The sequence below is a fragment of the Salvelinus fontinalis genome, chromosome 28 (genome assembly GCF_029448725.1).
Source record: "Salvelinus fontinalis isolate EN_2023a chromosome 28, ASM2944872v1, whole genome shotgun sequence".
NCBI classification, from domain to species: domain Eukaryota; kingdom Metazoa; phylum Chordata; class Actinopteri; order Salmoniformes; family Salmonidae; genus Salvelinus; species Salvelinus fontinalis.
Window position 1 is genome coordinate 39846278 of NC_074692.1, and position 27112 is coordinate 39873389.

At 43.9% G+C, this 27112-nt stretch overlaps 1 protein-coding gene across 1 annotated transcript in view; it reads right to left on the reverse strand.

The window, feature by feature from the left end:
- Positions 1-27112, reverse strand: part of LOC129826698 (succinyl-CoA:3-ketoacid coenzyme A transferase 1, mitochondrial-like) — a 131460-nt gene that overhangs the window by 38145 nt on the left and 66203 nt on the right. Inside the window, exon 13 of the mRNA XM_055887706.1 lies at positions 23976-24051. Within this exon, the coding sequence (XP_055743681.1) occupies positions 23976-24051 (76 nt within the window). The remainder of the gene's footprint in view (positions 1-23975; positions 24052-27112) is intronic.

Consider the following 27112-nt stretch of genomic DNA (forward strand, 5'->3'; position numbering starts at 1 on the left):
GAGGGTTAAATTAAATTGATCGATATCACCACTTATTATCTTGTGTTTTTGGTATTTTTTGGTGGAATTGTTTATCTTCAGAATAGTGATGGTGGGGGGAGAAAAAAAATCAACAATTACATATTGCAATATTATTTTTGGACGATATTATATCAATATTTGACACCAAGTATCGATTTGTAAAAACAAGTACAATATACAGTGGGGAGAACAAGTATTTGATACACTGCCGATTTTTCAGGTTTTCCTACTTACAAAGCATGTAGAGGTCTGTCATTTTTATCATAGGTACACTTCAACTGTGAGAGACGGAATCTAAAACAAAAATCCAGAAAATCACTTTGTATGATTTTGAAGTAATTAATATGCATTTTATTGGTTGGATGGTTGGAGACAGGCTCGTGGTCAAGGCAGAATGGTCAGGCAGGCGGGTAGAAAGTACATAAAACAGGCAAGGGTCAAACCCGGGAGGACTAGAGGAAGGAGAATGCAAAAAGCATGAGAACGGGAAAAACGCTGGTTGACTTGGAAACATACAAGACAAACTGTCACAGAGAGACAGGAAACACAGGGATAAATACACTGGGAAAAACAAGAGACATCTGGAGGGGGTGGAGACAATAACGAGGACAGGTGAAACTGATCGGGTGTGACAGAAAGAGCCGTTTGGGACCCAGCCTAGCACATAGGCAGGTAGCCTAGTGGTTAGAGCGTTAGACTAGTAACCGAAAGGTTGCAAGATCGAATCCCTGAGCTGACAAGGTAAAAATCTGTCATTCTGCCCCCGTTTGGCCGTCATTGAAAATAAGAATTTGTTCTTAACTGACTTATCAGAACTAGTTAAATAAATGTAAAGCATTTTTTATTTAAATTAGAAAACATGCAATAAAAATGAAAAATATAGGCTTTCCAAAAAGTTTAAAGCCTATGTATTTATCTGAACTGAAAGAGGGAACTTGTAAGGGTAAGGTTCTCCATAAGGTCAAGTTGAAGTGGAGAAGAGGCTATTGTCTTTACTTACTCAGACATATCAGGGGAAGACCTTATCAGGTTCAATTAAAACAACTGTAAATAGGCTACTTCAGATGTAGCTTGGCCTGTGGTGTTACCATGACAACCAGTCAAATATGTTTCCCCTTGTTCAGTTTATTGTGTTACCCTCACTTATCCTGCCAGCCGAAGGATGCCAAAGAAAATGTTGCCTTCACTTCCACCGGTTTCTACTTATCAATTGTCTCTTTCTTGCTCTCATTCTCCCTCGTTCACATGCCGACATTCCTTTTCGTCCTCTACAAATGCCCCTCTCTGTTTTATAACATAGCGACAGAATAGTAAAGGCCATGGTTTCCCAGACAACTAATGACAAGCACCACAGACAGACAATCGGACAGACAGACAGACATGAAAACAAAGAGGGCTGCTTGTGCAATAGGGTTGTTCAGAATTGTGTCCCCAAAAACCAGCCTTGTATAAAGTGGAATGGACTATAAGCTAATTTAAAACGTTCTGAGTAACACCACAAACACATACAGACTGAAAACGGCAGCCATTTCTTTAATTGACTGATGATTGCTCATAGCAGTCCTTTGTCTCTCTTTTCATTAGAGTTATTGATCAACTCTTTGAAAAGACAATGTTGAGAAAAACATACTATACAAACCACTGCCATTGTAAAGTACTTTTTACTTTTCAGAGTGGAGTCAGATAATTTACTGTGTTTCCCCCATTGTTTCAATAGGCAGGTGTGTGTGTGTGTGTGTGTTCAACACGTAGTGCTCATCGCTCCCAATCTCAGTGGACATTACCCCTTGTTAACAAGAATAGCATCAGAAGTGCACTACATGTAGTTCCCTGTAGCCTACCTGCTAATGTCTCTGTCAAAGTAAAGTAGTCTATTAACAAACCATGGAGGAAAACACCATTTCCCTTCAAAGTTAAGTCTGACACGGCTATAAAACAAATGTTCTCTGCTAAATTACGTTTAAAATAATTTCCATATGTGAGACAATAGCTCTGTTATCAACAAGTAGCGTAAAAGATTCACTGTGTTTTGCAATCTTCATAGTAAGAACAAGTACTACCAGTACTAATAGCCGACACCAGATTATAACTAGACTAATCAGAAGCACCTTGCCTTATATTATATGTATCCAAGCATCTCAGATCTGAGAGTCAGGAAGTACAGAGCAAAGGGTTTGAAATGCATCCTGATCAATTTCAGAACAACATATACCTTCTTTGCAAGACATTATCTTCTCCAATGAAATATGAAAAACCTCAATGTGCAAAACACAACATGACAATGGAGACCTACAGTGTTGGTACATACAGAGAGACACACATACACACCATTGTAAAGGGATAACATTGAGCTAAATTAAAGAGCAGAACACACACACACACTGGCAGGCAAGGAGCAACAGGGGAGACACAACACTGAGCTTGAAAAAAGTGAGTATCCTTGAGCAGAATGACTGATCATTCAGGCAGAGTGCACGAACACACACACACACACACACACACACACACACACACACACACACACACACACACACACACACACACACACACACACACACACACACAGCATAAGTGAGCGTGAGGCGGAGGGCAGGAGGCACCGTCAGCGCCACAGGGAGCCTGTAGGACTAGAAATATCCCAGAATGCTGTCTGAGCCACAGGGGCCACAGGCTCAGCATCTTTAAGGCTGAGCTCCAGTCAGAACAATCCTGTCCATTAAGATCTCAAATGATGGGATAGGTGTAGGGCCAGTATTCCCAAGGGGTACGGGCAAAGCCAACAGGGGTACGCCAATTAAAAATGTGATTTATTATTTATTTTTTTTATAATAAAAAATGATAATCACATTTTCATACAGTACATTTATATTTTCCAACGGGGATATACATTTGGGTGAGGTTTTTTCTCGCCTGAGTAGCCTCGTTTCACTGCCAAAAATAAAATTAAACCATTTAGTGTTCAGCGAAATAACAACACAATGTCAATTATTTGTATTATTTTTAATTTCACCTTTATTTAACCAGGTAGGCCAGTTGAGAACAAAGTACTCATTTACAACTGCGACCTGGCCAAGATAAAGCAAAGCAGTGCGACACAAACAACAACACAGAGTTACACATGGAATAAACAAACGTACTTTCAATAACACAATAGAAAAAAGTCTTTATACAGTGTGTTCAAATGGCATGAGGAGTTAAAACCTCTTTAGGCTAGGGGGTGCTGTTGTCACTATTTCTGGAAATCGTGTAATTTTTAAACGGCTTCCTACTAAATTCTTGCTCGTACAATATGAATATTATTATTATTATTGGATAGAAAACAGTCTCTAGTTTCTATAGCCGTTGAAATTTTGTCTCTGAATGGAACAGAACTCATTCTACAGCAATTTCCCTGACATGGAGTCAGATTTCACACATTTTGGCCCCTGATCTGGAGTCAGTTTAAAGGCCACTGTGAATGCTATGAGGATACAGACACTGCTTACGTCTTCCCCTGGATGCCTTTACGTGATGACGCTTTGAATGGTGTCGATTGCGCAATCACAGCCACTATAAAACAAAAAAATGTGTAGGTAGGAACTCTTTTCCAGCTGCGCCGGACGCGCGGTGAACACCCGACCTGCTCTTTTTCCAAGCATTAGTGTAGCCAGTAATATTTCTCCGGTCATGTTTTTACTCGTTATAGGAGTTAAAAACATCATGAGGTAGTTCATTTAAACCGTTTTATAGCAATTTATATCCGTTTAGTGCGATTTTGGGACATTTATTTCTGAGACACTGTGAATCTCTGGGCACGTTTCCAATTCATGCCGAACGCAATGGGCATTTCCACATGGCAAGAGTACAGCTTTCGACCAAAAGACGATTAGACCCAAGAAAGGATTCTTTGCCCAAGATTCTGATGGAAGAACAGCTCAAAGTAGGAACAATTTATTATGATAAATCGTGTTTCTGTCGAGAAATGTTAATCGCTTATGACGCCATCTTTTTAGACGTAGCTTCGCTTGGCGCAAACTGTATTGAAAAGTAAGGATAATTTAAAAAATGTAAATCAGCGATTGTATTAAGAATTAAATTGTCTATCAATCGCTGTCCACCCTATATTTTTTAGTCACGTTTATGAGTATTTATGTATACGACTAGATCACTGTCTAATATGGCGCACGACATTGTCTGACCAGCTGGGCAACTTTTGTCATTGTCTAACCATGATTTTGGTGGCTAAATATGCACATTTTCGAACAAACTGTATATGTATGTTGTAATATGATGTTATATGATGTTACAGGAGTGTCATCTGAAGAATTCTGAGAAGGTTAGTGAAAAAATTAATATATTTTGGCGATGTTTACGTTATCGCTCTCTTTGGCTAGAATCAATGCTCTGGTAATGTTTGCACATGTGGTATGCTAATATAACGATTTATTGTGTTTTTGCTGTAAGACACTTAGAAAATTTGAAATATTGTCTGTATTCACAGGATCTGTGTCTTTCGATTAGTGTATGCTGTGTATTTTTACGAAATGTTTGATGATTAGTAATTAGGTAATACACGTTGCTCTATGTATTTATTCTAGTCCATTTGTGACGGTGGGTGCAATTGTAAACTATGACATCTACCTGAAATATGCACATTTTTCTAACAAAACCTATCCTATACCATAAATATGTTATCAGACTGTCATCTGATGAGGTTTTTTCTTGGTTAGTGGCTATCAATATCTTAGTTTAGCCGAATTGGTGATAGCTACTGGTGTTGGTGGACAAAGAAAAGATGGTGTCTTGTGCTAAGGTGTTTAGCTAATAGATTTACATATTTACATATTGTGTCTTCCCTGTAAAACATTTAAAAAATCGGACATGTTGGCTGGATTCACACGATCTGTGTCTTTCATTAGCTGTATTGAACTTGTTAATGTGTGAAAGTTAAATATTTAAAAAAAATATTTTTGGGGAATTTCGCGCTCTGCCTTTTCAGTGGGATGTGGGAGGAGTGCCGCTAGCGGCACCCCAGTCCTAGACAGGTTAAGGCAATAAATGGGCCATAGTAGCAAAGTAGTTATAATTTAGCAAAGTAACACTGGTGGTAGATGTGCAGATGATGATGTGCAAGTAGAAATACTAGTGTGCAAAACACACAGGTAGCCTAGTCAAATAATTAACATCCAATCACATTAGCCGTTACTCTCTCAAGGGAAACGTTCACTCGTACGCAGACATTTAGAAACAAAACATGACAATTTGAAAAATAAATAAGTTCTTTGAGTGAGAATAAAAACGACTTTTGAGTAGTAAGACATACTACATACTGTATAAAAGCAACAGATACCATTAATAAGAAGGGGCTAGAAGCGTCTTATATGGTGAGCTACCGAGTGGCTAGGACAGGCAAGCCCCATACTATATTGGAGGACTTAATTCTTCCAGCTGCCGCAGATATGGCTGGTACAATGCTGGGGGAAAAGGCCAAAAACACTATACAGACAATGTAGTCATCAAACAACACTGTTTCACGACACATCAGTGACATGGCAGGACATGTTTCGAAACAATTACTGCGTCGCATACAACCCAGTGAATCATACCCGTTACAGCTGGATGAGTCAACAGACGTGGCGGGCCTGGCACAGCTCCTGGTATATGTCCGTTACGTTTATGGGGGTTTAATTAAGAAAGACATCCTCTTCTGCAAACCACTGGAAACCAGGACAACATGAGGATATTTTTAAAGTACTGGACAGATTTGTGACATCAAATGGACTTTGGTGGTCAAGATGTGTATGTATCTGTACTGATGGCGCAAACGCCATGACAGGGAGACATAGTGGAGTGGTAACGCGAGTGCAAGCTGTTGCTCCCGAGGCCACTTGGGTACACTGCAGCATCCACTGAGAGGCTCTTCCTGCCAAGGGAATGCCTGACGGCTTGAAAGACATTTTGGATACCACAATGAAAATGGTTAACTTTGTTAAAGCAAGGCCCCTGAACTCTCGTGTATTTTCTGCAATAAGCAATGATATGGGCAGCAACCATGTATCGCTTTTACAACATACTGTGCTGGTTATCAAGGGCCAAAGTATTGACACATTTTTTTTTTTTTAATTGAGAGACACGCTTAAAGTTATCTTTACTGACCATAATTTTCACTTGTCTGACAGCTTGCATGATGACGAGTTTCTCACACGACTGCCCTATCTGGGTGGTGTTTTTTTCTCGCCTGAATGATCTGTAATTGAGGCTATGATTAAGAAGTTGGAGCTCTATCCTATCTGCATTAACAAGGAAAACACAGAGGTGTTTCATCATTGCAGGAGTTTTTTGTGTGCAAATGAGCTCAAGCTGACGGACAATGTGGCGTTCTGCATTAGCATCGAACTGCCCCCGTGATATGCAACTTTTCAGGGAAGTTAGGAACAAATATACACAGGCAGATAGGAAAGCTAAGGCTAGCTTTTTCAAGCAGAAATTTGCATTATGTAGCACAAACTCAAAAAGGTTCTGGGACAATGTAAAGTCCATGGAGAACAAGAGCACCTTCTCCCAGCTGCCCACTGCACTGAGGCTAGGAAACAATGTCACCACCGATAAATCCACTATAATTGAGAATTTCAATAAAGCATTTTTCTACGGCTGGCCATGCTTTCCACCTGGCTACCCCTACCCCGATCAACAGCCCTCCACCCCCCACAGCAACTCGCCCAAAACCTCCCCCACTTCTCCTTCTCCCAAATCCAGATAGCTGATGTTCTGAAAGAGCTGCAAAATCTGGACCCCTACAAATCAGCCGGGCGAGACAATCTGGACCCTCTCTTTCTAAAATGATCTACCGAAATTGTTGCAACCCCTATTACTAGCCTGTTCAACCTATCTTTCGAATCGTCTGAGATTCCCATAGATTGGAAAGCTGCCGCGGTCATTCCCCTCTTCAAAGGGGGAGACACTCTAGACCCAAACTGCTACAGACCTATATCTATTCTACCCTGCCTTTCTAAGATCTTCGAAAGCCAAGTTAACAAACAGATTACCGACCATTTTGAATCCCACCGTACCTTCTCCGCTATGCAATCGGGTTTCAGAGCTGGTCATGGGTGCACCTCAGCCACGCTCAAGGTCCTAAACGATATCGTAACCGCCATCGATAAGAGACGTTACTGTGCAGCCGAATTCATCAACCTGGCCAAGGTTTTCGACTCTGTCAATCACAACATTCTTATTGGCAGACTCAACAGCCTTGGTTTCTGAAATTATTGCCTCGTCTGGTTCACCAACTACTTCTCAGATAGAGTTCAGTGTTTCAAATCAGAGGGCCTGTTGTCAGGACCTCTGGCAGTCTCTATGGGGGTGCCACAGGGTTAAATTCTCAGGCAGACTCTTCTCTGTATACATCAATGACGTCGCTCTTGCTGCTGGTGATTCTTTGATCCACCTCTACGCAGATGGCACCATTCTGTATACCTCTGGCCCTTCTTTGGACACTGTTTTAACTAATCTCCAGACGAGATTCAATGCCATTGAACAACTCTCCTTCCGTGGCCTCCAACTGCCCTTAAATGCAAGTAAAACTAAATGCATGCTCTTCAACTGATCGCTGCCTGCACCTGCCCGCCCGTCCAGCATCACTACTCTGGACGGTTCTGACTTAGAATATGTGGACAACTACAAAACCTAGGTGTCTGGTTAGACTGTAAACTCTCCTTCCAGACTCACATTAAACATCTCCAATCCAAAATTAAATCTAGAATCGGCTTCCTATTTCGCAACAAAGCACCCTTTACTCATACTGCCAAACATACCCTCGTAAAACTGACCATCCATCCTAATATTCTCCAACACTCTACTCAACTAATTGGTTGCAGTCTATCACAGTGCCATCCGTTTTGTCACCAAAGCCCCATATACTACCCACCAATGCGACCTGTATGCTCTCGTTGGCTTGTCCTCGCTTCATACTCGTCGCCAAACCCACTGGCTCCAGGTCATCTACAAGTCTCTGCGAGGTAAAGCCCCGCCTTATCTCAGCTCACTGGTCACCATAGCAGCACCCACCCGTAGGACGCGCTCCAGCAGGTATATCTCCCCGGTCACCCTTCCTTTGGCCGCCTCTCCTTCCAGTTCTCTGCTGCCAATGACTGGAACGAACTGCAAAAATCACTGAAGCTGGAGACTCATATCTCCCTCGCTAGCTTTAAGCAAGAGCTGTCAGAGCAGCTCATAGATCACGGCATCTGTACGTAGCTCATCTGTAAATAGCCCATCCAATCTACCTCATCCCCATACTATATTTATTTATTTATTTATTTATCTTGCTCCCTTGCACCCCAGTATCTCTACTGGCACATTCATCTTCTGCACATTCTACCATTCCAGTGTTTAATTGCTATATTGTAATTACTTCGCCACCATGGCCTATTTATTGCCTTACCTTTCTTATCATCTTCTTATCTCATTTGCACTCACTGTATATAGACTTTTCTACTGTATTATTGATTGTATGTTTGTTTATTCCATGTGTAACTCTGTGTTGTTGTATGTGTCAAACTGCTTTGCTTTATCTTGGCCAGGTCGCAGTTGCAAATGAGAACTTGTTCTCAACTAGCCTACCTGGTTAAATAAAGGTGAAATAAAATAAAAAATTAAAATTAAAAAATTAAAATGTCAAATGTGATATAGCGAAGCACCGGAGTGAGTTGGGTGAGCAATTACGCAGGTACTTTCCTGCAACGGACAACACAAACAACTGGATTTGTTATCCCTTTCATGCCCTGCCTCCAGTCCACTTACCTATATCGGAACAAGAGGGTCTCATCGAAATTGCAACATGCGGTTCTGTGGAAATTGAATTTAATCAGAAGCCACTGCCAGATTTCTGGATAGGGCTGCGCTCAGAGTTTCTTGCCTTGGGAAATCGTGCTGTTAAGACACTGATGCTCTTTGCAACCACGCACCTATGTGAGAGTGGATTCTCGGCCCTCACTAATATGAAAACTAAATACAGACTGTGTGGAAAATTATTTAAGACTCTCTCCAATACAAACCAACATTGCAGAGTTATGTGCATCCTTTCAAGCACACTCTTCTCATTAACCTGTGATGAGTTATTCACAATTTTTGATGAACAAATAAGGTTTTATATGTAAGATGGCTAAATAAAGAGCAAAATATTGATTATTATTATTTGTGGCAAATTATGGCAAAAAGCAACATTTGCGAGCGCGCTGACCCTGGTGCTAGAGGGGGTACGCAGCTGGAGGTTGAATATTTGAAGGAGTACGAGACTGTAAAAAGTTTGGGAACCACTGGTGTAGGGTAATAAGCCATATGGTGTAAACTACACAGCTTACACATCCAGTGGTGACCAGTTCATGTCTTGGAAACCTACAGGTTGAGCAGGTTTTTAATAATAATAATTAGATGGTTGCATATATTTGTCCTATTTCACACATGTACAGTACATGTTTGTATTATACACGTGTGAATAGGAAATGTGCATTTTGCATATCCAACTCTCCGTGAGACACCCTTGGACAGTGTGGTCGCTCACAGCCAGGGTCAGCCATTATAAACGGCAACCCTGGAGCAATTAGGGTTAAGTGCTTTGCTCAAGGGCACAGCGATTCAAACTAGCGACCTTTCGGTTACTGGCTTAACGCTCTAACCGCTAGGCTACCTGAAGCCTTCATTTTTTACTATCTGAGTACTAATAGCCAACACCTGATTGTAACTAGACCAATCAGAAGCACCTTGCCTTATATTATACGTATCCAAGCCTCTCAGGTCTGAGAGAGTCAGTAAGTGCAGAAGAAAGGGTTTGGAATGCATCCTGATACCCAATTTCAGAACATGACGCAGGCTAGGAGGCAGCCTAGGAAGCAGGCTAGGAGACAGGCTAGGCACCACTGGGAGTTAAACAGCACCTTGGCTGTAGACACACTCTGCTCCCTCAGCCTCACACATCACATCACACTAGGCCCTATCATGAAAACACTTAGAGAGAAAGGAACAACAGATTCATCATAAACTACCTACACTTGGTGGCTGCTCTATTCTGGTCGGCTGTGAGGCGTTTCCACTTCAGAAAGGAGGAAATATAGTTAAATTGCACACATTCTTTTCACCTGGTGACATATACAGTGCCTTCAGGAAGTATTCACACCCATTTACCTTTTCCACATTTTGTTACAAAGTGGGTTAAATGGATTTAATAGTCATTTTATTGTCAATTATCTACACAAAATACTCTGTCAGTGGAAGAAAAAAATGTCATTATATTTCTTGATTAGATAAGTATTCAACCCATTGAGTTAATACAGGTTAGAATCACCTTTGGCAGCAATTACAGCTGTGAGTCTTTCAGTGCAAGACTACGAGCTTTGCACACCTGGATTGTACAATATTTGCCCATTATTCTTTTTTAAATTCTTCAAGCTCTGTCATGGCATATATTTTCAAGCTGATTTAAGTCAAAACAGTGACGAGGAAACTCAGGAACATTCAATATCATCTTGGTAAGTAACTCCAGTGTATATTTGGCCTTGCGTTTTAGGTTATTGTCCTGCTGAAAGGTGGATTTGTCTCCCAGTGTGTGTTGGAAGGCAGACTGAACCAGGTTTTCCTCTAGGACTTTGCCTGTGCTTAGCTCTATTCCTTTTTCTTCTTGAAAATATGAGGAGTGGTACTCAGTGATGTGTTGTGTTGATTTTGTTGCCACATTCTTTGCACTAATACTTTAGTGCATTATTGCAAACGGGATGCATGTTTTGGAATAATACCATTCCTTCTTTTCAATCTGTTATTTGTCATAGTATTGTGGATTAACTACAATGTTGTTGATCCATCCTCAGTTTTCTCCTGTCACAGCCATTTAACTCTGTAACTGATTTAAAATCACCTTTGGCCTCATGGTGAAATCCCTGAGCAGTTCCCTTCCTGAATAGTATCTTTGTAATGATGGTGTATTGACACACCATCCAATGTGCAATTAATAACTTCACCATGCTCAAAGGGATATTCAATGTATGTCTTCTTTGAGAGGCATTGGATAACCTCCCTGGTCTTTGTCATTGAATCTGTCCTTTAAATTCCCTGCTCGACCTTACAGATAACTCTATGTGTGGGATACAGAGATGAGGTAGTCATTTAAAAATCATGTTGAACACTATTATTGAACATGGAATGAGTTCATGCAACGTATTTACGATTTGTTAAGCACATTCTGTACTCCTAAAGTTATTTAAATGTGCCTTAAGTAAGGGGTTGAATACGCAAAAGATTTCACATGTTCATTTTCATATATACAGTACCAGTCAAAAGTTTGGACACACCTACTCACTGAAGGGCTTTTCTTTATTTGATCTTTGTCTTTTTTAGGTCACTCTTTTCAATGGGTTTTCATTCGGAATCCAGATTTCTAAGGGACCTTCTTGCAGTTCCTACCGCTTCCACTGGATGTCAACAGTCTTTAGAAATTGGTTGAGGTTTTTTCCTTTTTGTAATGAAGAAGTACAGCCATCTTGAACAAGGGTCACTTGAAGTGTCCTGTTTGTTAGAGGCGCGTGATCAGAAAGCTAGCTACAGTTTGTTTTAATCCTGTATTGAACACAGATCATTCCGTCTTCAATTTGATCAATTATTTACGTTAAAATAATATAAGTAGTTTGAAATGTTTTGGCAAAGTTTACAGGTAACCTTCGAGATATTTTGTAGTCACGTTTCACAAGTTGGAACCGGTGTTTTTCTGGATCAAACGCGCAAAATAAATGGACATTTTGGATATATATCGACGGAATTAATCGAACAAAAGGACCATTTGTGATGTTTATGGGACATATTGGAGTGCCAACAACAGAAGCTCGCCAAAGGTAAGGCATGAATTATATTTTTATTTCTGCGTTTTGTGTCGCGCCTGCAGGGTTGAAATATGCTTCTTTCTCTTTGTTTACTATGGTGCTATCCTCAGATAATAGCATCGTTTGCTTTTGCAGAAACGCCTATTTTGAATTCTGACATGTTGGCTGGATTCACAACCAGTGTAGCTTTAATTTGATATCTTTCATGTGTGATTTAATGAAAGTTTGATTTTTATAGTAATTTATTTGAATTTGGCGCTCTGCATTTTCTCTGGCTTTTGGCCAAGTGAGACAGTAGCGTCCCGCCTAAACTCAGATTTCTGGATATAAATATGAACTTTACCGAACAAAACATACATGTATTGTGTAACATGAAGTCCTATGAGTGTCATCTGATGAAGATCAAAGGTTAGTGATTCATTTTATCTCTATTTCTACTTTTTGTTACTCCTCTCTTTGGCTGGAAAAATGGCTGTCTTTTTCTGTGACTTGGCTCTGACCTAACATAATCGTTTGGTGTGCTTTCGTCGTAAAACCTTTTTGAAATCGGACACTGTGGCTGGATTTACAACAAGTGTATCTTTAAAATGGTGTAAAATACTTGTATGTTTGAGGAATTTAAATTATGGGATTTCTGTTGTTTTGAATTTGGCGCCCTGCAGTTTCACTGGCAGTTGACGAGGTGAGACGCTACCGTCCCACATACCCTAGAGAAGTTAATTGAAATGCATTCCTGGTAACTACCTCATGAAGCTGGTTGAGAGAATGCCAAGAGTGTGCAAAGCAAAGCTGTCATCAAGGCAAAGGGTGGCTATTGAAGAATCTAAAATTTAAAATATATTTTGATTTGTTAAACACTTTTTTGGTTACTACATGATTCCATATGTGTTATTTCATAGTTGTGATGTCTTCACGATTATTATACAAAGTAGAAAATAGTAAAAAATAAAGATAATCCTGGAATGAGTAAGTATGTCCAAACTTTGACTGGTACTGTATCTATATATACACATATAAAAAGAATGTATTACATAATTCCAATTTGACATTATGGGGCATGTGTAGATCAATGACAGAAAAAAATCATTGACCACTCTAACAAATGGATCACTAGTCACAGTATTAATGGCACTTTAATAATGAGGTTTACATATCTTGCACTACTCATCCCAGATACTGTATTTTATACCATCTATTGCATCTCGTCTATGCAGGTCTGTCATTGCTCATCCATATATTGATATGTAGATATTCTTATTCCATCCCTTTACTTAGATGTGTGTGTATTAGGTCGTTTTTGTGGAATTGTTAGATTACTTGTTTGCTGCACTGTCAGAAGCACAAGCATTTTGCTACACTCGCAATAACATCTGCTAACCATGTGTATGTGACCAATACAATTTGATTTGATTTTAAAATCTTAATCCAACACATTTTAAAATCAGGCTGTAACAACAAAATATGGAAAAAGGAGTGCGAATACTTTCTGAAGGCACTTTTACTGTTTTTCTCCTTCAGCTCAGATAGGCAAATTCATAATACAATATTGAAGCGTCTCCCAATCCCAATCTTATAATCATGTTAGAAACACATAAATTACATCAACATATGCACAAAAACATGTCTAGCTACAACCTAACGTCCAGAATGTGATGATCTGTGTTATCTCTACATGGGTTGTTACTCCTCCAGCCTCTGGCTCAGCAGGAGATTGACAGTAATCACTTGTAAGAGCTTTCGAAAGCCCTGGACAGTAAAATGTTCATCTGCATTTCGGTTATAAAAAGCATCCATAATCAACATTATCGCAGCAATGCGGCTCATCCGCGACTCCTACGTAAACCGTTTTCAATTTCATGCTTTGCACCCATCTTTAGATATTGAATAATTGTAATAATTGCAGGGGGAAAACATAATTCTCCCCTCGATCCTCTCAGGGTTCCACATAATGAAGAATAAAACGAGATGAAGGCATACACTACCGGTCAAAAGTTTTAGAACACCTCCTCATTCAAGTGTTTTTCTTAATTTTTAGTATTCCCTACATTGTAGAATAAGAGTGAAGACATCAAAACTATGAAATAACAGATATGGAATCATGTAGTAACTAAAAAAGTGTTACCAAATCAAAATATATTTTATATTTGAAAGTCTTCAAATAGCCACCCTTTGCCTTGGTGACAGCTTTGCACACCTGGAATACATTTCAATTAACAGGTGTGCCTAGATAAAGGTTAATTTGTGGAGTTCTTTCCTTCTCAATGCGTTTGAGCCAATCAGTTGTCTTGTGACAAGGAAGGGGGGTATACAGAAGATAGCCCTATTTGGTAAAATACCAAGTCCATATTAATGGCAAGAACAGCTCAAATAAGCAAAGAGAAATGACAGTTCATCAATGCACAAAGTTTCAAAAACTTAGAATGTTTCATCAAGTACAGTCGCAAAAACCATCAAGCGCTATGATGAAACTAGCTCTCATGAGGACCGCCACAGGAAAGGAAGACCTAAAGTTACCTCTGCTGCAGAGTATATGTTCATTTACCCTCAGAAAATGCAGCCCAAATAAATCCTTCACAGAGTTCAAGTAACAGGCACATCTCAACATCAACTGTTCAGAGGATACTGCGTGAATCAGGCCTTCAGGGTTGAATTGCTGAAAAGAAACCACTACTAAAGGACACCAATAAGAAGAATATTCTTGCTTGGGCCAAGAAACATGAGCAACGGACATTAGACTTGTGGAAATCTGTCCTTTGGTCTGGAGTCCAAATTGGAGATTTTTGGTTCCAACCGCCGTGTCTTTATGAGACGCGTTGTGGGTGAACGGATGATCTCCAAATGTGCATTTCCTACCGTGAAGCATGGAGGAGGAGGTATTATGGTGTGGGTGTGCTTTGCTGGTTACACTGTCTGTGATTTATTTAGAATTCAAGGTACACTTAACCAGCATGTCTACCACAGCGTTCTGCAGAGATACGCCATCCCATCTGGTTTGGGCTTAGCGGGACTGTCATTTGTTTTTCAACAGGACAATGACCCACCACGCCTCCAGGCTGTGTAAGGGCTATTTTACCAAGAAGGAGAATGATGGAGTGCTGCATCAGATGACCTGACCTCCACAATCACCCGACCTCAACAAAATTGAGATGGTTTGAGATGAGTTAAACCCCAGAGTGAAGGAAACACAGCCAACATGTGCTCAGCATAGGTGGGAACTCCTTCAAGACTGTTGGATAAGCATTCCAGGTGAAGCTGGTTGAGAAAATGCCCAGAGTGTGCAAAGCTGTCATCCAGGCAAAGGGTGGCTATTTGAAGAAACTCAAATATAAAATATTTGTTGATTTGTTCAACACTTTATTGGTTACTACATGATTCTATATGTGTTATTTCATAGTTCGGATGTCTTCACTATTACTCTACAATGTAGAAAAGATAAAAAATTAAGAAAAACCCTTGAATGAGTAGGTGTTCTAAAACGTTTGACCGGTAGTGTATGTAGCTCTGTTGTGTTACTGTCAGACAGAGTCCTTACTGAGCAAGCTCATCCAGTGCCTTTTGTATCAATACCATTAAGACAAATAAGTCAAACAACACAGTTAATCAAGTTAGCAGCTAATTATCAATTACCAAAGACAAAAAGGGCTAATGGAAAGCTAAGAGAGCTGATGAATAATGGTATAATACACTCAGGTCCAGTTTCCAGGACACAGATTAACAGGATACTTCAGGAATTTAGCAATGAGGGCCTTTATCTACTTCCCCAGAGTCAGATGAACTCATGGATACCACTTTTCTCTCTGTGTGCAGTTTAAAGGAAGTTGCGAACTAGTGCAAGCGCAATTGCTAACTAGCGTTAGCATAATGACTGGAAGTGTATAGGCTCTGCTGGTATTCCATAGACTTCCAATCATTGCGTTACATAGATAAAGGTCCTCATTGACAAAATCCCAAAGTATCCCTTTAAGCCTGGTCCTGGACAAAAAAGCATGTTACTAAAATGTTGCGTTTTAGTCCAGGATTGGGCTTAATCTGTGTCATTTGACCATTCTACACCCAAATCTGGTATTTTGCCAAGGGCTTATAGTTCCCAGCCCTCTATCTGTCTGCATGCCTGTCTATCTGCCTATCCCCTCTACCTCTCTTATTATTAAGACAAGAACATACTCAACAGTTGAACATAAACAAAAGCAAACCATGCCCAATGTGCATTTTGTGTTGAGCGTGTTCCTGCCGTCAGCCTCTCCAGCTTCCGGTAGCTCTGTGGATGGTGTTGCTAGGCCTCCCTGCATCAGGCGCAGTGAGTCTAATGGCTAACCGCCATCATACCTGTCTGCTTGTCTGTGCTCTGCTGCTTGACCTTGTTGGCTGAGGGTCTGGAAGTGGGTACAGCCCGTTGACCTGCTGAGGCCTCAGGTAATAACTGTAACCTAGTGAGCAATCACTACATTACAGCTCCCCATTGCTATAATACAGGTCATAACTACAGACCAAGGGGCAAGAGACAGGGTAAGGACCAGTGTAAGAGACAGGGTAAGGACCAGTGTAAGAGACTGGGGTAAGGGGCAAGGGGAAGGGTAAGGGACAGGTTAAGGAGCAAGGGACAAGGTGAGGGGCAGGGTAAGGAGCAAGGGACAGGGTAACACGCAAGGGACAAGGTGAGGGGCAGGGTAAGGAGCAAGGGACAGAGTAAGGGACAGAGTAAGGAGCAAGGGACAGGGTAAGGGGCAGGGTAAGGAGCAAGGGACAGGGTAAGGGGCAGGGTAAGGGGCAGGGTAAGGAGCAAGGGACAGGGTAAGGGGCAGGGTAAGGAGCAAGGGACAGGGTAAGGGGCAGGGTAAGGAGCAAGGGACAGGGTAAGGGAGAGGATAAGGGACAGGTTAAGGAGCAAGGGACAGGGTAAGGGACAGGGTAAGGAGCAAGGGACAGGGTAAGGGACAGGGTAAGGAGCAAGGGACAGGGTAAGGGACAGGGTAAGGAGCAAGGGACAGAGTAAGGAGCAAGGGACAGAGTAAGGGACAGGGTAAGGAGCAAGGGACAGGGTAAGGAGCAAGGGACAGGGTAAGGAGCAAGGGACAGGGTAAGGAGCAAGGGACAGAGTAAGGAGCAAGGGACAGAGTAAGGAGCAAGGGACAGAGTAAGGGACAGAGTAAGGAGCAAGGGACAGAGTAAGGAGCAAGGGACAGAGTAAGGAGCAAGGGACAGAGTAAGGAGCAAGGGACAGAGTAAGGGACAGAGTAAGGAGCAAGGGACAGAGTAAGGGACAGAGTAAGGAGCAAGGGACAGAGTAAGGGACAGAGTAAGGAGCAAGGGACAGAGTAAGGGACAGGGTAAGGGAGAGGATAAGGGACAGGTTAAGGAGCAAGGGACAGTGTAAGGGACAGGTTAAGGAGCAAGGGACAGGGTAAGGGACAGGGTAAGGAGCAAGGGACAGGGTAAGGAGCAAGGGACAGGGTAAGGGACAGGGTAAGGGACAGGGTAAGGAGCAAGGGACAGGGTAAGGGACAGGGTAAGGAGCAAGGGACAGGGTAAGGGACAGGGTAAGGGACAGAGTAAGGAGCAAGGGACAGGGTAAGGGACAGGGTAAGGAGCAAGGGACAGGGTAAGGGACAGGGTAAGGAGCAAGGGACAGGGTAAGGGACAGGGTAAGGAGCAAGGGACAGGGTAAGGGACAGTGTAAGGGACAGGGTAAGGAGCAAGGGACAGGGTAAGGAGCAAGGGACAGTGTAAGGAGCAAGGGACAGTGTAAGGAGCAAGGGACAGAGTAAGGAGCAAGGGACAGAGTAAGGAGCAAGGGACAGAGTAAGGAGCAAGGGACAGGGTAAGGGACAGGTTAAGGAGCAAGGGACAGGGTAAGGGACAGGGTAAGGAGCAAGGGACAGGGTAAGGGACAGGGTAAGGGACAGGGTAAGGAGCAAGGGACAGTGTAAGGAGCAAGGGACAGAGTAAGGAGCAAGGGACAGAGTAAGGGACAGGGTAAGGAGCAAGGGACAGAGTAAGGAGCAAGGGACAGGGTAAGGGACAGGGTAAGGAGCAAGGGACAGAGTAAGGAGCAAGGGACAGGGTAAGGAGCAAGGGACAGAGTAAGGAGCAAGGGACAGAGTAAGGGGCAGGGTAAGGAGCAAGGGACAGGGTAAGGAGCAAGGGACAGGGTAAGGGGCAGGGTAAGGAGCAAGGGACAGGGTAAGGGGCAGGGTAAGGAGCAAGGGACAGGGTAAGGGGCAGGGTAAGGAGCAAGGGACAGGGTAAGGGGCAGGGTAAGGAGCAAGGGACAGGGTAAGGGAGAGGATAAGGGACAGGTTAAGGAGCAAGGGACAGGGTAAGGGACAGGGTAAGGAGCAAGGGACAGGGTAAGGAGCAAGGGACAGGGTAAGGGACAGGGTAAGGAGCAAGGGACAGAGTAAGGAGCAAGAGACAGAGTAAGGGACAGGGTAAGGAGCAAGGGACAGGGTAAGGAGCAAGGGACAGGGTAAGGAGCAAGGGACAGGGTAAGGAGCAAGGGACAGGGTAAGGAGCAAGGGACAGGGTAAGGGACAGGGTAAGGAGCAAGGGACAGGTTAAGGAGCAAGGGACAGGGTAAGGAGCAAGGGACAGGGTAAGGAGCAAGGGACAGAGTAAGGAGCAAGGGACAGAGTAAGGAGCAAGGGACAGAGTAAGGGACAGAGTAAGGAGCAAGGGACAGAGTAAGGGACAGAGTAAGGAGCAAGGGACAGAGTAAGGGACAGAGTAAGGAGCAAGGGACAGAGTAAGGGACAGGGTAAGGGAGAGGATAAGGGACAGGTTAAGGAGCAAGGGACAGGGTAAGGGAGAGGATAAGGGACAGGTTAAGGAGCAAGGGACAGGGTAAGGGACAGGGTAAGGAGCAAGGGACAGGGTAAGGGACAGGGTAAGGAGCAAGGGACAGGGTAAGGGACAGGGTAAGGAGCAAGGGACAGGGTAAGGGACAGGGTAAGGGACAGAGTAAGGAGCAAGGGACAGGGTAAGGGACAGGGTAAGGAGTAAGGGACAGGGTAAGGGACAGGGTAAGGAGCAAGGGACAGGGTAAGGGACAGGGTAAGGGACAGGGTAAGGAGCAAGGGACAGGGTAAGGAGCAAGGGAGAGTGTAAGGAGCAAGGGACAGAGTAAGGAGCAAGGGACAGAGTAAGGAGCAAGGGACAGGGTAGGGGACAGGGTAAGGAGCAAGGGACAGGGTAAGGGACAGGGTAAGGAGCAAGGGACAGGGTAAGGAGCAAGGGACAGAGTAAGGAGCAAGGGACAGGGTAAGGAGCAAGGGACAGAGTAAGGAGCAAGGGACAGAGTAAGGAGCAAGGGACAGAGTAAGGAGCAAGGGACAGAGTAAGGAGCAAGGGACAGAGTAAGGAGCAAGGGACAGAGTAAGGAGCAAGGGACAGGGTAAGGGACAGGTTAAGGAGCAAGGGACAGGGTAAGGGACAGGGTAAGGAGCAAGGGACAGGGTAAGGGACAGGGTAAGGGACAGGGTAAGGAGCAAGGGACAGTGTAAGGAGCAAGGGACAGAGTAAGGAGCAAGGGACAGAGTAAGGGACAGGGTAAGGAGCAAGGGACAGTGTAAGGAGCAAGGGACAGAGTAAGGAGCAAGGGACAGAGTAAGGGACAGGGTAAGGAGCAAGGGACAGAGTAAGGAGCAAGGGACAGGGTAAGGAGCAAGGGACAGAGTAAGGAGCAAGGGACAGGGTAAGGAGCAAGGGACAGAGTAAGGAGCAAGGGACAGAGTAAGGGGCAGGGTAAGGAGCAAGGGACAGGGTAAGGAGCAAGGGACAGGGTAAGGGGCAGGGTAAGAAGCAAGGGACAGGGTAAGGGAGAGGATAAGGGACAGGTTAAGGAGCAAGGGACAGGGTAAGGGACAGGGTAAGGAGCAAGGGACAGGGTAAGGGACAGGGTAAGGAGCAAGGGACAGAGTAAGGAGCAAGGGACAGAGTAAGGAGCAAGGGACAGAGTAAGGGACAGGGTAAGGAGCAAGGGACAGGGTAAGGAGCAAGGGACAGGGTAAGGAGCAAGGGACAGGGTAAGGAGCAAGGGACAGAGTAAGGAGCAAGGGACAGGGTAAGGGACAGGGTAAGGAGCAAGGGACAGGTTAAGGAGCAAGGGACAGGGTAAGGAGCAAGGGACAGAGTAAGGAGCAAGGGACAGAGTAAGGGACAGGGTAAGGAGCAAGGGACAGGGTAAGGAGCAAGGGACAGGGTAAGGAGCAAGGGACAGGGTAAGGAGCAAGGGACAGAGTAAGGAGCAAGGGACAGGGTAAGGGACAGGGTAAGGAGCAAGGGACAGGTTAAGGAGCAAGGGACAGGGTAAGGAGCAAGGGACAGAGTAAGGAGCAAGGGACAGAGTAATGAGCAAGGGACAGAGTAAGGGACAGAGTAAGGAGCAAGGGACAGAGTAAGGGACAGAGTAAGGAGCAAGGGACAGAGTAAGGGACAGAGTAAGGAGCAAGGGACAGAGTAAGGGACAGGGTAAGGGAGAGGATAAGGGACAGGTTAAGGAGCAAGGGACAGTGTAAGGGACAAGGTAAGGGAGAGGATAAGGGACAGGTTAAGGAGCAAGGGACAGGGTAAGGGACAGGGTAAGGAGCAAGGGACAGGGTAAGGAGCAAGGGACAGGGTAAGGGACAGGGTAAGGAGCAAGGGACAGGGTAAGGGACAGGGTAAGGGACAGAGCAAGGGACAGGGTAAGGGACAGAGCAAGGGACAGAGCAAGGGACAGGGCAAGGGACAGGGTAAGGAGCAAGGGACAGGGTAAGGGACAGGGTAAGGAGCAAGGGACAGGGTAAGGAGCAAGGGACAGAGTAAGGAGCAAGGGACAGAGTAAGGAGCAAGGGACAGAGTAAGGAGCAAGGGACAGAGTAAGGAGCAAGGGACAGAGTAAGGAGCAAGGGACAGAGTAAGGAGCAAGGGACAGAGTAAGGAGCAAGGGACAGAGTAAGGAGCAAGGGACAGGGTAGGGGACAGGGTAAGGAGCAAGGGACAGGGTAAGGAGCAAGGGACAGAGTAAGGAGCAAGGGGCAGAGTAAGGAGCAAGGGACAGAGTAAGGAGCAAGGGACAGAGTAAGGAGCAAGGGACAGAGTAAGGAGCAAGGGACAGAGTAAGGAGCAAGGGACAGAGTAAGGAGCAAGGGACAGGGTAAGGGACAGGTTAAGGAGCAAGGGACAGGGTAATGGACAGGGTAGGGAGCAAGGGACAGGGTAAGGGACAGGGTAAGGGACAGGGTAAGGGACAGGGTAAGGAGCAAGGGACAGTGTAAGGAGCAAGGGACAGAGTAAGGAGCAAGGGACAGAGTAAGGGACAGGGTAAGGAGCAAGGGACAGAGTAAGGAGCAAGGGACAGGGTAAGGGACAGGGTAAGGAGCAAGGGACAGAGTAAGGAGCAAGGGACAGGGTAAGGAGCAAGGGACAGAGTAAGGAGCAAGGGACAGAGTAAGGAGCAAGGGACAGAGTAAGGGACAGGGTAAGGGACAGGGTAAGGAGCAAGGGACAGGGTAAGGGACAGGGTAAGGAGCAAGGGACAGAGTAAGGAGCAAGGGACAGAGTAAGGAGCAAGGGACAGAGTAAGGAGCAAGGGACAGAGTAAGGAGCAAGGGACAGAGTAAGGAGCAAGGGACAGAGTAAGGAGCAAGGGACAGAGTAAGGAGCAAGGGACAGAGTAAAAAGCAAGGGACAGAGTAAAAAGCAAGGGACAGAGTAAGCAGCAAGGGACAGAGTAAGCAGCAAGGGACAGAGTAAGGAGCAAGGGACAGAGTAAGGAGCAAGGGACAGGGTAAGGAGCAAGGGACAGGGTAAGGAGCAAGGGACAGAGTAAGGAGCAAGGGACAGGGTAAGGGGCAAGGGACAGAGTAAGGAGCAAGGGACAGAGTAAGGAGCAAGGGACAGAGTAAGGAGCAAGGGGCAGAGTAAGGAGCAAGGGACAGAGTAAGGAGCAAGGGACAGAGTAAGGAGCAAGGGACAGAGTAAGGAGCAAGGGACAGAGTAAGGAGCAAGGGACAGAGTAAGGAGCAAGGGACAGGGTAAGGGGCAAGGGACAGAGTAAGGAGCAAGGGACAAGGTGAGGGGCAAGGGACAGAGTAAGGGGCAAGGGACAAGGTGAGGGGCAAGGGACAGGGTAAGGGGCAAGGGACAGAGTAAGGAGCAAGGGACAGAGTAAGGAGCAAGGGACAAGGTGAGGGGCAGGGTAAGGAGCAAGGGACAGGGTAAGGAGTGTCGTGTCTTTGCTATCATTAAATTGAAGACCTATAGTTTTTATCAAAGATTCCTGTAATTAGGGATTACGCGATCAACTGGTTAATAATGTAACTAATTAACTATGAATTCGAGGGCACCAGGGAAAGTAGTCAGATTACAAAGTTATAATTTCCCAATTTAACCTTTCAGATATTTTCATATCTGATCAATAGTCTTCTGATTAATGATTTATTTATTTTACCTCACGTTAGTCTCATTCCAAACGTCGTAAATTGTTGGTTATCTGCACGAACCGAGTCTTCACTATGAGTCATCCATATATCAATTGTCTTAAACCATTTATTTATTACTAACTAAGTAATTCACAGAAATGCACAAACAAACAAACTTAAAATGGTTACATGAAAATGATGGGAGAAATATGCCATAGTGGGATGAACCGGCACGGCGGCTTGTTAGACAAAGGGAAAATGGGGGGTCGACTCAGAAGTCACTACAGACTCCATAATTATAACAATTGACGTGCTAATCCTTACACATGAACGCTCACTCATTCGGGAACAATTGCGATCAATATATATATATTTACGCTCGGTGTGTCGTCTTGATCGTTGGAGAAAGTTAGTTTCTGTTGGAGATTCGTCTGTCTCTGTCGTGGTTATTGGGGATAGTTCAGAGTGACATTCGTTATAGAATGGATGTTTCGGCGGTTGTCTTTCTTCGCGTTCAATGATACTGAATTCCTAGCTGCAGACTAGTCGTCAATATCAAAGACTTGTTCTTATTCGTCTAAGAGTTTAACCACGTGGTATGGTTAAAGATTCAGCAATGGTACTTAACCTTCGTTCTCCTCCTCTGGAGAAAAACATGGTCTATTGATAATTTCTCAGAGTTGGGCTTTTATTCAGATAGCAGAAAGGGGCTGTCCCAGGATGTCTGACCGTAACTGGGCTCAGGGGCGGTCCTTGGATTTAGTTCAAATCAAAAGGGATTTGTATTTTTCTTCATTAAACAGTCCAAAATCATATTACACAATTATACAAACAGTATCATACTCACTCATTCATTTTGTACAACAAACAGATGTAAACCTCATATCTGAGGTTATTATACAAACAGCGGTATGGTAATGTAGCCACACCGTCTCCCATGAGTTTCCCACATTGGGACAAACGGACATGTTAATAGCTGGACTCTTCACCGATCTTTTATACTTTTTCCGGAACATGAAATCTGTTCGTACCTCAAGTTCTGTGAGGTGGAAGAAACCTCTTTGTCCTGAAAGTTTACCCTCTCTCTAATACTGTTTGGCCATGAGGAGATTCTCAGGAATTTACGACGTCTCTCTGTGATCACAGCATGGGTTGAAGGAGGAAAGGGGGAGGCAGGGAGTGGCAGGGAGAGGGGAATGGGCTTTATGTACCTAAACAGGCAACGTCATGACAGTAGCAAGGGACAGAGTAAGGAGCAAGAGACAAGGTGAGGGGCAGGGTAAGGAGCAAGGGACAAGGTGAGGGGCAGGGTAAGGAGCAAGGGACAGCGTAACCCCTCAGAGCCTGGTTCCCCTTACCCAGCACAGCCAGAAGAGGACTGGCCACCCCTCAGAGCCTGGTTCCTCTCTAGGTTTCTTCCTAGGTTCCAGCCTTTCTATGGAGTTTTTCCTAGCCACCGTGCTTCTACATCTGCATTGCTTGCTCTTTGGGGTTTTAGGCTGGGTATCTGTATAAGCACTTTGTGGCAACTGCTGATGTAAAAAAAGCTTTATGAAATACATCTGATTGATTGAGCAAACAACCATGTTCTATTGAGACCAATAGAGGGCAACATTTGCAGGCAGGGGTAACAGAGATACCCAGCGGGGCCCGTCCTGCTAATGCTAGGGGAAACACTGACAGAGAGTAACTATGGTGATGCTCGTACCGGGATCATCCAGTTGGCCAGGTCTCCCGTCTTAGACACCTGCATGGCTCCCAGCATCGTCAGGTTGATGTGACCACTGCAGAGAGACGACAAACAATCACCTTATCAATCAATCTACTGTACACAGAGTACAAACATTAATAGCTGCTCTTTCCATGACAGACTGACCAGGTGAATCCAGGTGAAAGATATGATCCCTTATTGATGTCACTTGTTAAATCCAATTCAATCAATCGGTGTAGGTGAAGGGGAGGAAACAGGTTAAAGGATTTTTAGGCCTTGAGACATGGATTGTGTATGTGTGCCATTCAGAGGATGAATGGGCAAGACAAAAGATTTCAGTGCCTTTGAACGGGGTATGGTAGTAGATGCCAGGCGCACCGGTTTGAGTGTGTCAAGAACAGCAACAATGCACACAGTTTCCTGTGTGTATCAAGAATGGTCCACCACCCAAAGGACATCCAGCCAACTTGACAATTGTTAGAAGCACTGGAGTCAACATGGGCCAGCATCCCTGTGGAACGTTTTGGACAAGTTATAGAGTCCATGCCCTGGCGAATTGAGGCTGTTCTGAGGACAAGGGGGGATGCAACTCAATATTAGGAAAGTGTTCCTAATGTTTTGTACACTGTGTATACAGTGCATTCGGAAAGTATTCAGACCCCTTCCTTTTTTTCCACATTTAGTTTTTCCCTCATCAATCTACACAGGATACCCCATAATGACAAAGCGGAAAAAATGTTTTTTTTAAATGTTTGCAAATATATAAAAAATAAACAGAAATACCTTATTTACATAAGTATTCAGACCCTTTGCTATGAGACGCAAAATTTAGCTCCAGTGCATCCTGTTTTCATTGATTACATTTTTTATTTAACGTTTATTTAACTAGGCAAGTCAGTTAAGAACAAATTCTTATTTACAATGACGGCCTACCCCTGCCAAACCCTCCCCTAATCCGGACGACACTGGGCCAATTGTGCGCCGCCCTATGGGACTCCCAATCACGTCCAGTTGTGATACAGCCCGGGAACTAACCAGGGTCTGTAGTGACGCCACTAGCATTGAGATGCAGTGCCTTGTTTCTATAACTTGATTGGAATCCACCCATTTCCTTCATCACTGTTCTTTTCATTCCTATTCTGTAAAATGTGAGCGCAGAAGAGCCAGTTCCAACTGAAAGCACCGGATCATCAATAGAAAAAGCCTGTTGTTTTTTAACACAGTGGCCACAGCTTATCAACTAGGTAGGTCCTGGTTCAGTAGCCTACGACATGTTGTTGAAATGTTGAAGCTTCTTACGATAGCCTGCTTCAAAACGGTACATAGTCACAAAAGTAGATGGGGTGTTTGTTAATTTATCTTTACAAACAAATAAAAACATGAATGGAGCGAATTTGGAGCAACAGTTTTATTCACTGTGAGCACAGAGCAATTTTTATTGGGGGAAAGAATGTTGACTGCTGGAGCGATGTGCAAAGACCGCTCAGTGAGCGATGAGTGGGATTTCCAACTGCTCAACTCCGCTCATATACGCTGGTGTGTGTGTGTGTACCTGCATCGGTCAGTGGAAGGGGAGGACACACGCACACCTAAAGACCTTGTTAGATCAGAGTATACACTACATTGCAATTAATCCCTATGAGGTGTGTGAGTGTACAGGGAGATCTACCTCTACAGGGTGACCTATCTACAGGGTGACGTTGTAACACCCCTAGCCCCCTAGAGTTCTGTTATAACACCCCTAGCCCCCTAGAGTTCTGTTATAACACCCCTAGCCCCCTAGAGTTCTGTTATAACACCCCTACCCTAGAGTTCTGTTATAACTCCCCTACCCTAGAGTTCTGTTATAACTCCCCTACCCTAGAGTTCTGTTATAACTCCCCTACCCTAGAGTTCTGTTATAACTCCCCTACCCTAGAGTTCTGTTATAACTCCCCTACCCTAGAGTTCTGTTATAACTCCCCTACCCTAGAGTTCTGTTATAACTCCCCTACCCTAGAGTTCTGTTATAACACCCCTACCCTGGAGTTCTGTTATAACACCCCTACCCTAGAGTTCTGTTATAACACCCCTACCCTAGAGTGCTGTTATAACACCCTAGCGCCCTAGAGTTCTGTTATAACACCCTAGCCCCCTAGAGTTCTGTTATAACACCCTAGCCCCCTAGAGTTCTGTTATAACACCAGAGCCCCCTAGAGTTATGTTATAACACCAGAGCCCCCTAGAGTTATGTTATAACACCCCTAGCCCCCTAGAGTTCTGTTATAACACCCCTAGCCCCCTAGAGTTCTGTTATAACACCCCTAGCCCCCTAGAGTTCTGTTATAACACCCCTAGCCCCCTAGAGTTCTGTTATAACACCCCTACCCTAGAGTTCTGTTATAAGACCCCTACCCTAGAGTTCTGTTATAAGACCCCTACCCTAGAGTTCTGTTATAACACCCTAGCCCCCTAGAGTTCTGTTATAACACCCCTAGCCCCGTAGAGTTCTGTTATAACACCCCTACCCTAGAGTTCTGTTATAACACTCTAGCCCCCTAGAGTTCTGTTATTTTTTTTATTTATTTTTTATTTAACCTTTATTTAACCAGGTAGGCAAATTGAGAACACGTTCTCATTTACAATTGCGACCTGGCCAAGATAAAGCAAAGCAGTTCGACACATACAACAACACATAGTTACACATGGAGTAAAAACAAACATATAGTCAATAATACAGTGAAAAAAATAAGTCTACAGTATATACAATGTGAGCAAGTGAGGTGAGATAAGGGGGGTGAAGGCAAACAGATATATGTATAAATAAATAAAAATATAAAAAGGCCATGGAGGCGAAGTGAGTACAACACAGCAAGTAAAATAAAAACTAAAAAAAACACTGGAATGGTTGGTTTGCATTGGAAGAAAGTGCAAAGTAGAGACAGAAATAATGGGGTGCAAAGGAGCAAAATAAATTAATAAATAAATACAGTAGGTAAAGAGGTAGTTGTTTGGGCTAAATTGTAGATGGGTTATGTACAGGTGCAGTAATCTATGAGCTGCTCTGACAGCTGGTGCTTAAAGCTAGTGAGGGAGATAGGTGTTTCCAGTTTCAGAGATTTTGTAGTTCGTTCCAGTCATTGGCAGCAGAGAAC